The 12,909-nt window shown below is 36.4% G+C and overlaps 1 protein-coding gene across 1 annotated transcript; it reads left to right on the forward strand.

Moving 5' to 3' along the window:
- Positions 1-11,058: 11,058 nt before the first annotated feature.
- LOC114082028 (olfactory receptor 6Q1-like) lies at positions 11,059-12,018 on the forward strand. Its single transcript, XM_027923473.2, has one exon. It carries the CDS (start codon positions 11,059-11,061, stop codon positions 12,016-12,018), a length of 960 nt encoding a protein of 319 aa, XP_027779274.2.
- The last annotated feature ends 891 nt before the right edge of the window (positions 12,019-12,909 follow it).

Raw genomic sequence — 12,909 nt, forward strand, 5'->3', positions numbered from 1 at the left:
TGGGTTTGATCCTCAGCACCACATCAAAATAAATAAATAAAGATATTGCATCCAGATACAACTAAAAAAATATATTTAACAAAAAAAGAAAGAGATTACTATCTCTAGGTGTGCCTAGATTCCTGTTAAGAGTAGCAGAGATCTGGAGTATTAAAAAGATAAAACTACTATTGAATGTATTCTTAACGTTTTACCATGTAAAAATGTTTCTACATTTTTTACTTGTTAACTAAAAGTAAACTAGCTCTTTACTTTTTTAGTTTTTTTAATTAAAAAAGTAATAATTACATTACACTTTTAATTCTTTCCCCTCCAGCCAATGGAAAAGTCTAGTGGGACTCTTTGCATATTTTTACTTTAAACAAAGATAGATAGTGGTAGATAGGTAGGTAGGTAGGTAGGTAGGTACAGACAGACATTTTGAATAAAATAGTCCTAAAGTAAACTGAATATTACCTCATTCTTCTTTATAAATATTTCATCAAACTTATAGTCTGATGGTACACACACACTCACACAGACACAGGCATTACTTCTCTTACCTGGTGAATTAGTTGTTGACTTCAGTGTTCACATGTTTCTTTTCAACAAAGTAGGTTCATAATATACATGGTATAATAATGTTTACTTCTTGCACTAAACAATGTATATATACCTCAACATATCATAGGTATCCTTACAAAGTAGTAGAGATTTTCTTGTTAAAATGTCTCTTTGCAGAAAAATATACACGAAATATGATTTTGTGTATCATATAACAGTACTATATAATGTATGCATAGGGTGTTTAGAGCTGTTTGTCGAGTCCTTCTTTTTGTGACTTTCTACTGTTCTTTAATCTTTCATATGCATTTCCCCCATAAAACCTCCACTCAGCTCCTCCTCATGTAACCCAGGCTCAGAATCAGTTGTGTATCTTTCTCCACTTTGCTCCATGAGTATGAAAATACTTTTATAAATAAATCCTCACACACATGTACAGCACTGATATGGTTTTAGTTCCTATATTGAGTCTTTAACTTGAATATACCATATTGAACTCAACCATTTCTCTAAGACTATATATTTAGATCATTATAAGTATATTTTATTACAAACAGTGATGCACTAGATTTCCTGTTCTATAAGTCTTTATCTATCAATCTCTCCTTTTCAGCAGATAAATTTTCAAAGTGATTCTTGGCTCAAAATACATGCACTTTCATAATTCCAATAAGTATTGCCAGATTGCAATTATAATTCTCAAAAGAACATAAAAAGAAATTCTCAGACTTTTCATAAGCATCGGGTCTTAATACAGTTTTCATATTTGCTAATCTAAATACATTGTCTAATCATTGTTTTTATATGCATTTCCAATAAGCAATGGTAACCTGAATATCTTCCTCCATTTGTTTATTTTGTCTTTCTGTGCTCACTTTTTCATATCTTTTACCTATTCTGATATGGATTATCTTTCTTATTAATTTCAGAATTTCTTTTTGTATCAGGGAAAGGCCTATCCTTTGTCCAAGTACAACCCAAGTTCATTTAGAGAATCAAATGGTTTTTTTTTTTTGTTTGTTTGTTTGTTTTTAATTTTAGCACCTAGAACAGTTCTGTACTCTAAGAACATGGAGCGTGGACTTAAACCAGTCTGATTTCAGTCATAGCTCCACCTCACTGCCCCTGCCCACCCTATAAAATACAAACTCACTGGGGCATGGTGGGGGGTAGATGGGGGGAGGGGGGAGAGGGGGGAGAGGGCTCTGTATCAAGACTGGAGTGGGAACCACAGACTTACTCTCCCATTAGTTTCACATACATTGTCTAATTTCATTCCTCAGCAATTTGTGGTTGATAAAAGAACCCTAATCTTAGTAGACTAAGCAATTTGTACATATTCCAAACTGAAGGAATTTCAAGATTATTGGCCTCCATTTTATTTTCCTAACATGGAGCAGGTCTGCAAAATTGGTATTTGTAACCCCCAAGTCAACTTTCCCAATAATGCATGGACATGGGCATGAGCAGAGTACAAAAGGTTTGAACCTTGCAATATGTACTCTCCCAGCTAGGGGTAGAAGGAGATGCTTTGCCTTCTTGTTTCAGCTCTCATACTGTAAGCAAGTGTCCTTTTCATAGTATAGTTAGTGTTACATTTTGTTTGTTTCAGTTTTGTTGTGATTTCGCTGATTAAAACGGCCCTGTGTGTGATGCTGAAATGCTGTCTAGTGTTCCTAAGCATGGATGGGCCTTACTGAGAAAATACATGTGTTGGATAAATGTTTAATCTAATTTTTATTAGTGCATTACAGTTATACATAATATTGGGTTCATTTTGACGTAATTATACAAGAATGGAACATAATTTGCTCCAATTCAGTCCCCAGTACTTCCCCTGTCCCTCTTTTCCTCGGTCCCCCTGATCTCTTTCCTCTATTTTACCAGTCTTCTATTATTCATAGTTTTTTTTTTTTTTTCAATTAGTGTATTATAGATAAATATAAGGTAAAATTCACTGTGGTATATTCATATATGTGGGACTTCAGTGTTCACATGTATAAGTCTTTACCTATCAATCTCTCCTTTTCAGCAGATAAATTTTCAAAGTGATTCTTGGCTCAAAATACATGCACTTTCATAACTCCAATAAGTATTGCCATATAGGAACTAAAACCATATCAGTGCTGTACAAACTTATATCCTATATTCATATAGGATAGTTTTCTCACTTTTATTTCACTGTTATCTCTATTCTCATCCCTCCTCTGTCCCCTTCAATCTTCTTCTTCTTCTTCTTCTTCTTCTTCTTCTACTCCACTGATTTCTCTTCGATTTTTCATGGGATCCCCCCACCCCCACCTTTTTTATTTCCTAATTTTGCTTTAGCTTCCATATACAAGAAAAAGCATTCACCTTTTGACGTGCTGAGTCTGGCTTACTTCACTTACCATAATGTTCTCCAGTCCCATCCAGTTTTAAGCAAATGTCATAATTCATTCTTCTTTATGGCTGAAACTCCATTATATACATGTATTACATTTTTTATCCATTCATCTGTTGAAGGGCATCTTGGCTGGTTCCATAAGTCAGCTATTTTGAATTGTATTGCTATACTATACTGATTTTAGTTCTTTTGGATAAATATCATGGAGTCAGATAACCAGGTCATATGATGTTTCCATTTCTAGTTTTTTTTTAGAAAACTTTGTACTGCTTTCCAGAGAGTGGCTATCATAATTTGCAGTCCCACCAAGAATGTATGAGTATTCTGGCTGTAGTGAGATGAAGTCTAAAAGTAGTTTTGATATGTGTTTTCCTATTTCTAGAGATGTTGAACATTTTGTCATAAATTTGTTTGCCATTTGTATTTCTTCTTTTAAAAAGTATCTGTTTAGGTATTTTGTCCATTTATTAATTGGGTCATTTGGAGGTCTGGAAGTATTAAGTTTTTTGAATTATTTAGAATATATATATATATATATATATATATATATATATATATATATATATGGAAAGAGAGAATACTGACATATTCTATATATATTCTGGATATACCCTTTCTGGGAGCAAGTGGCAGAAATCTTCTCCCATTCTGTAGGTTGTTAGAGAGACTTGAGTCATGAGTTCAATGTTAGTCAACAATATTTATTAAATAAGGTGTCTTTAAGCAGAAAAACAAACATGGCTATTTATTAATCAGTTGATGAAAATGTGACCATAGGCCCACAGGAATCTAACCCTGCATTTTCACTATATCAAGGCAGGATTCGATACTGGCTATGTCCATGTTCAAGGGTACTGTATAAAGCATAACTGCAGCAAATAATAAGTTCTATTTTCACTTTAACGAAAACTCAGGAGAGTAAAGTGAACTGTCCAACCTTACAGAAAGGGTCAGTCATACAGCTAGAATTTGATCTCTGGACAGGATCACAGCTCTCTGCTTTATTTATAGCTCTCTGCTATATCCTAGGATGCAATAAGAAAAAAAGAAACACAGAATAGGGGAGAGGAGAAAGAGCATGCATCAGATGAGCTTTTGTGTACTTCCAGTTTCAAAAAGGGTTGGCTTTAAAACAGCCTCCTAAATAGTACATTAAAAGTATTATCTTAGACATTCCATGCTTACGTAATTATGTCAAAATGTATTCTACTCTCATATATAAGAAAAAAGAACCAATTTTTTAAAAAGAAAATCCATTTATTGATATCAAGTAGCATATGTTTCTAAAACATGCATATAACTGTTATGTCAATAGAGGTCAAAATATTAATAACTTTGGGTGGTACAGATTGGAAAAAGTAAATAAGATGTTACCAATCATGGAAATTGAAGTCTATTGCTTTGACATTGAAACTATTGTGATATGCCAGTAATAGTAATTTTAATCAATTAACTTTATAAGGGTCTAGGCAGAAATGAAGTGAATGAGGAATGTATAAAATTAGCTTATATGTTGCCCTCAATTATAAGCATATGAAAGAATTATCAGATAACTCTCATAGAATTTTGTTAAGACAGGTTATCAAATTTGGACAAGATACTTAGTGGAACAAAGAAATTTAATGAGAAGTAGTAGAGCTCATGAAGATTCAACATTAAAATTTACAACAGAAATATCCCCTCCAATATTATTTTCCAGCTTGGCTTAGTCCTTAACTATTTAAATATTTAAAATAAGGAGTCCCTTAAGTTTTTCAATACATGGTACTCACTTCATTGCTTTTTTAAAAAATATTTTTTCAGTTGTCAATGGACCTTTATTTATTTATATGTGGTGCTGAGAATCAACCTCTGTGCTTCACACAGGCTAGGCAAGTGCTCTACCATTAAGCTATGACCCCAGCCCTACTTCATTGCTTTTTGAATGTCTGTTTATGTTCTTTTTTTTTCGTGCTTTATCTAGTTTTATTGAATTTGAAAATAAGGACAATTGTTTAGCCTATACACTCAGACCAGAAAATTATGCATGAGCATATGTATGTATTCAATATCACAAAGACATTGTATTACATCCCATTTGTTTCATATGTGTCTTTATTGATCCTGTGTCATAGTATATTGATGGAAATTTTTTTCTGTTAATAAGGTATAAAATATTAAATTTGGCTACACTATTGAATTTATACTTTGTTTTCTGGGAACTACAACAAAAATATTAGGATTATAGTATTGTAGTTTTTCATATGGTGGTATTTTTTTCTCAAAACTATAGGATAGCAATTAAAAATGATATAGGATACCAAATTATTTTAGTAAGTCAACTCTTCTGACAAAGAATATTGTATTAGAAAAAACTCTTGTAAAAGTTCATCTGAGATTACCAAATAAATAAAAATGCTATTTGCCAATTATGCTCTGAAAATCCCACCAAAAATAACATCCCTGGTTTTAAGCTTGATGCAATCTCTATAAAGAACACCATCATTTAATTCTTCAGAGGATCCCTTCCTATTTTTTTTTTTATTTTGTTTATTTACTCTAATTTGTTATACATGACAGCAGAGAGATAGTTTTAAGTAATGTAGGGGAAGAGAAGAATTCTATAACATGACTTATAAATATGAAATGCTAACAAACTGGAATCCTGCTGGGCCATTATGGCCCTTTATTTTATAAAACGTAGAAAAACATGTATCACCATCAAAAAATGGTCACCACTCAAACATATCCTGAGGAAATTGATTAAAGTTTAGGTTCCAAAATTGGAAGAAGAAAAAAAGAAGAAGTATCATCTTAGAGTAAATAATATAACATTTACTGTAATGATCCTTCTTCAGACTTGGTGGGGGGTCTTCTGTTCCTATCACAGATCTGCAGGAAGGATTTCTTCCTTCAGGGGCTCAGGGAAATGGCTGCTGATTTTTCCATGCCTTCCTGACTGTCTTTATTCCCACAAAGGAATGTTTTGCCTAATGCCTAAGAGAAAATATTTGTTTTCAACACCAAAAGAAGTATCAGATGCACTTCCCATTAATAAACGTCATTAGTGATTGTAGCAGAAGATCCTGAAACTACAGGACCCTGTGTGGGGTGGGCTTATTCAGTGGATGTGGTTGAAGAACAAAACATCTTACGGAATTCAAGAACCTGTAGTCTCAGTGCTGACATTTCATAAAGCAGGAGAGAAGAACTTGGCCCAATAAGCCTGCTCCCCACAAGGACAGGTAGACGTGGTCCCTCTCCAGAGAGCAGCCTGCCCTGACAGGGCTCTTTGTCCCTGAGGAAGGTGTTTGTCTGCCAAGTTTCTGACAATCATCTCTGTGTGCCACCTCTGTGTGCCTGGGTCTTGGGAGGGACATTCCCCCAAGAAGAATCTCACACCAATAACAATCCACACCCAGGGCAACCATCCCAGAGCTTGAAGGCTTGATAAATGAGAAATAAACTGGAAGAATTTTCTGAAGATTCACATCCTCAAGGAGCCCCCAACATCTAGGCTGAATATAGTTCCAAAAGAGGGGCACTTGGAACTTCTTTCCAAACTTTCTTCCTCAGTTGATCTTTCTCACTGTTTTTCTATGGCAAAAACTGTGCCCTTTCTTTTTAAACCAGCTGAGCATTATTCTGGGCTCATTCTCATCATTGGTGAGTATTAACCTCTCCATTCCTGACCTCTGCCTAAAGCCTGTCCTTGATCATTCAAAACAGATTAGAAACATAAAGATGGAGTGTAATTAATGAAGGTGAGCCAGATAGTCTCTCCAATAGCTCAGAACTATTTTGAGCTATCCCTATTTTAGAAGGGAGGGAGGAAGAGAGAGAGCCAACTGAAGCCCAGAAAAGTCAGCATAGGATGCTTTCAAAGGATATTTGGAGCTTCACTGAACTGAAGAGGAGTTTGGAGTACTTCTTCCCCTATCTAGAAAAAATGTGAGGTGATTAATGAGAAAGAAAAAATCCCCCCCCCCATCAGTTGCTGAGGTGAGGGAGAGGGCTAAATTATACTCAGAAACTCCTTGTGCCCCACCCTGTCCATTCTCCAACAGGAAGTTGTACTTATCATCACTTGCACTGTAATATTCATGCCTAGAATCTGAGCTAGTAATTAAGGAATTGCACTTTCAACTCTCTCACGTTAGAGAATTCACTTTTTCTCTCATTCTAGTTTCCCTCTGAAACTTCTTCAGAAGTATAAAATAGATTACTTTTTATTTTGTACTTTCATTTACTATTTAATTTTTAAACCAGGTAAATATATAATTTTATTAAAAATTAACTTTAAGATATCTCTGAGAAAACAATTGATTATGTCACTTTTCTTTGCAAAACTGTGAAGAAAGTCAGATTAGAAGAGATACACATGAAAGCAACCACTGTTGAGCAATATAAGGTAAAGATTAAGCCATAGTTTGGTGGGAGAGAAATGAACAATGTAAATTTTCACATTTTTTTGCCATCCACAGAATTCTCTATGTGAGTTAACTCAATGGTTAGAGGTGAATTTTGGGTTGTTCCCTGTAAAACCACCTGACCTCACCCATTCTATGTCTGTACCAATCACTGGCCAGCAGTATCATTAAAAAGGAGAAAAAATATATGGAAGTGAAAAAATATAAATGGGGAAAAAAGTAAAAGTGTCAGGCACAAATCTATTCCTCCCATCCTGACTCTGGCAGCATGCTGAGAACCTGTCCCTGGAAAAAGAAGGGTCTTGTGAGACATGGATGCTGAGAAAATTTCCCAGTCCCATAGGAAAGACAAAATCATTCACGTGAGAATTAAAGATATGATTAAAAATAGAAGCCAACAGATAAACCTGGGGACCAGAAGAACAGAGGGTTCCAATTCTCACGTTAGTACACACCACTTTTATGACTCAAAAAGCCACCTACTTATTTCCTCTCTGGGCTTCAGGCCACTCAATATAGATGAAGTGGTTGGCTTAGAACTTGTAGGTCCAATTGCCAATCTAACAAACTCCATAGCCCTTTGTAAACACCAGAATATAAAGGTCATTGCATTAAGACAGCTGGTTAAGTCTTCTTAAATAAATCAAGAAAGATGGTTGCTATTTTACAAACCAAAGGGACTGAGGCTGGAAGGATCCTGTTGGTTCTATGAAGAACAAGAAAAGCTGCCTTTGACAATTATGCTTGCTGAATGTTAAATGTGCATCAGTGTGTGTGTGTGTGTGTGTGTGTGTGTGTGTGTGTAAAAATATGTAGGGTTTTTTTTTATTAAGGCATTTCAAGGTATGGGTTGTAAATTTGAAACAGTTTTATGTTTGTAATAACTGGCATAAGCTACACTCTGCTTGTTCCCTCTCTATCCATTGGATAGCTGATTTTCTTAATGATCCTCAGTCAGATTCCCTCATTTGTGAGTCACCTTTAGTTTAAAAGTATTAAAACTGTTAATAAAGCTGTCCTTTTCCTCTTTTTGTTAAGGTATAGTTTTGCACACAAAGATCTGTTTATTTTTAAGTTTCAATCACAATTTTTACTTTAAATTTCCTTTTTTTTTTTTTTTTCAATAACACCAGTCAACAGCCAGCACTAGCAGCTTGAGTACATAGGAGAGAATTGACCTCTCCTACCAGCTCCCCACACCCGCCTGGTCCTGGGAGTGAGGGGGGACAGGAACAAAGTATTGGTAAAGCTGCATCTCTTCTCTGCTGATGTCAGCTTCTGCTTTAGCTCTTGGGATGATTCACTTAGACAGTGGTAACCAGCTCCCATAGTCTTGGCCACCTACTCATCTTCATCTTCCAATTAAGTCTCAGCTACAGGCCTCGTACCAAATTCCTAATGCTTGTACTCTTTGATCTAAAATCTAGCACAGCCCTGAACTCATCTACCCTTCCTGACCCTAATTTTGGCCTATCCCTGTAGATAGAATTCATCTTCTATAACCTTTCAGACCCTGAAAAAGCAGTAATTCAAGGAATCAGGGCCTGTCTCTTTCTTCTCTGCCTTAAGGTCCCATGACATCATCTCCCATATGGCTCCTTTCTTGTTAGATACTGCTGGTAAGCAAGCCCAGTGGCTGAATGGTAAGAAACCAGGTAAGAAACCAGAAATCAGGCCTCCTTTCTCCACAGACTCCCCTTTTCTCTGGCTGGAAAGAAAAATTGAAAATTAATTCTCTTACCCCTTTGGAAGGGCAGAAGAAGGGATAGCCTGTCTTCACAAACCTTGCCTTCCTCATAAGCATAACCAACTTCTCTCCTCTCAACTCCCTCTTTAACACTTGGGGTCTGGAGAAGGTGGAGTCTGGGGTCTGGAGTTTTGTTTCTACTAACATATCACTTAGCAACCAATGCCAGGAGTGGGCAGATTGCTCAGGAAATGTGAATTTAGAATGAGCTTTGGGAAAACGAGAAAAAAATCCCACTAGTAAACCTAAAGTTACATTTTTATGGACATACAGGGTGAGGCCATATTTGCAGGGTCTACAAAGGACTACTAAACAAGGGAAACTGGTTGAAGTGCTCACCAAATTGGTGAAAGGAGAATTGAAAGATAATGAGCAATTAAGGTAATGTCTTTTTATGGTTTCAAGTGTGCATTTCTGTGTGGATATAAGCATGTTTAAATGCATGCATTCAAATTAAGTAGCCTGTAAATAAACACTCCAAATATAAACATTGCCAGTCACTGAATATGAAAATTTCAGGTGATACTTTTTTTTTAAACACTTAACAATATCTCTAGTCTTTTCTCTGTTAACAACAAATCTCTGACATCAAAATAAATAGTTTAATTAAAATAGACTCTGATGATATAAAAATGTCTTTATTATAAGATATTTGGATACAGAAACCTACATTTATTTATTTATTTATTTATTTTTTTAAATATTTATTTTTTAGTTGTACTTGGACTCAATATCTTTATTTATTTTTATGTGGTGCTGAGGATTGAACCCAGGGCCTCCCGTGTGCTAGGCGAGCGCTCTACCACTGAGCCACAACCCCAGCCCCCAGAAACCTACATTTAAAGTGACTGGTAATCTTACAATAATCTGACACCTTGAGAATATATACCAGATATTGGGTTTTGCATTGTATCACTTTTTCTCTTTACATTGTGTCAGAACAATTACCCATGATTTTTGATGTGTAGCATATAAGCCTAACTCCTAATGATGAATACTTTTCATGTTTCCATTTTTAGAGGCACTTCAAAGAAAGAAAATCAAGAATTGGAAATCTGGGTAAAACTCCTACTTTATAGTGTCAACACTATTATCTCCATCCTTCCCAATGTTAATGTTAACCCAAAAAGCCTGTTTCCTCTGAGTTTGCATTTCTGGTCTCTTTGAGTTTGCTCTCACATCAGTAATAGTTGTTTTCCCTTTAAAGACCCTAATCCATCCCCAAATTCCCACCTGAGAATCCCAGCCTGAATTTACCCTCTCCTCTTGAAACATGTTCCTCTTTTTACCCTTAACCAAGCAAGATCCTTTCTATTCCACCTGAGAGATCCAGAAGTCTCTCTGAAGGGCCTCTATTCCATCCATATTGAAACCTGTACAAAGGGCAGACACACTCTCCATCTTTACCTCAGGAGATCCAATGGCCATTGACAGAACAGGAGAATAACAGAACAGGAAGATTCCACATCCTCTACAAGCTTGATGGTGAAAGAATCTTAGGGTCAGAGAGGACACAAGGGTATACAGTAAGCAATATGTAGAGATTTCAGGATAATTCATAAATTGCTGGGGATTTTATGCCAAAGAAGTTGGCATCAACATATCAGCATATGATTCAATCTATATGTGGAAGTAAGGCATGTCACATGCTCAGTCTAGAAAGATCCATAGATTCAGAGCCTTCTCCTCTAATTTCTGGGAATTATGGGTACTCCTGGGAAATGTGGCATATCTATTTCAATTAGGGGAGAGAGATGGCTTTGAATATTCAGTATTCTACTTTTTAAGAAATATGGTACTTGTGACTGTTTAGAAAGTTGTAGGTAGCCAAGGAGTAAACAGAAGGGAATATTGAGAGACTGAGCATCCATAGTGGTTGACCAGAGATAACTAGATAACCACATAACCCAGGACATCTAAGATCTTCAAACACTCCCCTCCCCTTTCCTTGTCCAGTTGACTCAACTGGCTAAATGGAGAAAGTCAACCGCACATTGGTGACTGAATTTGTTTTCCTGAGATTTTCCAACTCCCCACATCTCCAGGTGCTCTTCTTCTCCCTCTTCCTCCTGGTCTACCTCTTGTCCTTAGTAGGAAATGCGCTCATTGTGCTCCTTGTGGCCCTGGATGGGCGCCTCCACACTCCCACGTACTTCTTCATCTGCAACCTCTCCTTAGTAGAGCTCTGGTATACCATAGTCACTCTGCCCAAGATGCTGGCCAACTTTCTAAGTGTCCAAGGGGTCATCTCGGTTCCCAGCTGCATTACTCAGTATTACTTCTTCTTCTTCTTGGCTGCCACTGAGCTCTTCATCCTCACCACCATGGCCTTTGACCGCTATGCTGCCATTTGTCGCCCTCTCCATTACCCACTGCTGTTCAGTCCCCAAACGTGTGCGACCCTGGCTGGAATCTGCTGGTTTGTGGGATTCCTCTGTCCCATGTTCCCCTCCTTCCTCCTTGCACAAATCTCTTTTTGCACACCAAACCAGATCAACCACTTCTTCTGTGATGCAGATCAGATTTTCCGCCTTTCCTGCACAGACACATATGTCATTCAAGCAGTGGGCTATGCTTTTAGCACTGTCATTGTCCTAGGAGCCCTGGCCTTTACCATGGCTTCCTATGCCCAAATCCTGGCCACAATCTTAGGTATGGCCTCAGCTGCAGCCCGACGCAAAGCCTTCTCTACCTGCACAGCCCACCTCTCCATAGTAACCATCTACTTTGGTATCCTCATCTTCATGTATGTCTGCCCGGCAGTAAAATATGAGTCAAACATCAATAAGATTGTGGCTATTTTCTACTCAGTCATCATCCCACTTCTTAATCTTCTCATCTATACACTCTGTCACAAGGATGTCAAGGAATCTCTGAAGGTGTTGGTGTCCCAGATCCAAAGAATCTGCCAGGCAAGCAAGCAGTCTCGGTGATGGGGCCACATAGGTAACCAGATGAAAGCAAACCTGGATGACTATCCAGAATAAAATCTTCTTTATTCATTTTCTTTGTCATGTAGCCTCTTTAAAAAATATTAAATTTATTTATTTGCCTTGTATGAGTTATCTGGGCATATTTTAAATGAAAAAAAAAAGTCTTCTCCTACAAAGCATACTGTCCATATGCTGCCTGCTCCTTCAGTTGGTCAGCTGTTCTTAGGGGGAAAGAAATGGATAATTTCACATTAATATTAGCATAATAAAATGGAAATGATGTTTGTAGTCCTTCCTCAGTAGCTTGCATCAGTTATCAATTCGTGAATCTGATAAGACTTCTGGGGAAGTAATAAAAGAACAATTTTAAAAAAGTAATAAAAATGTAACAAAAAACAATAAAAAATTCCCTCAGAAGACTGTTCTTGACTTAATAACATGTAAAGCAATGAACAAGTATTGATTCATTTGATTACATTAGTCTCCATCAAGCATAATTACAAAGATCAGCCCAAATATTCATTTTTTAACGAAATGCAGTTCTTTCTGGATATAAAGATAAAAGATGCTCATTATCAAGAAGTCAAATGATGCACACTGCATGACACAGAAAATAAAAGAACATCTTCTAATTTAATCAAGAAAGATTTTAATTTTTCAGTAGCATCCATAATGGTGACTGCAGGATTTTCAACTACTCACAGTAGCCAAGAATCAACCAAAGGATCCATCAATGGATAAATAAAATATGGTTGGTGTGTATGTGTGTGTACACTTGCGCATGTGTATATAAATAGTATATAATATATTTATACATATACAAATATTATTCAGTCCTTTAAAATCAGAAAGTCCTGTCATTTGGGACAACATCATTATGCTAAGTGAAAT

This window comes from Marmota flaviventris, chromosome 6 (assembly GCF_047511675.1).
Source record: "Marmota flaviventris isolate mMarFla1 chromosome 6, mMarFla1.hap1, whole genome shotgun sequence".
In the NCBI taxonomy this organism is placed as follows: domain Eukaryota; kingdom Metazoa; phylum Chordata; class Mammalia; order Rodentia; family Sciuridae; genus Marmota; species Marmota flaviventris.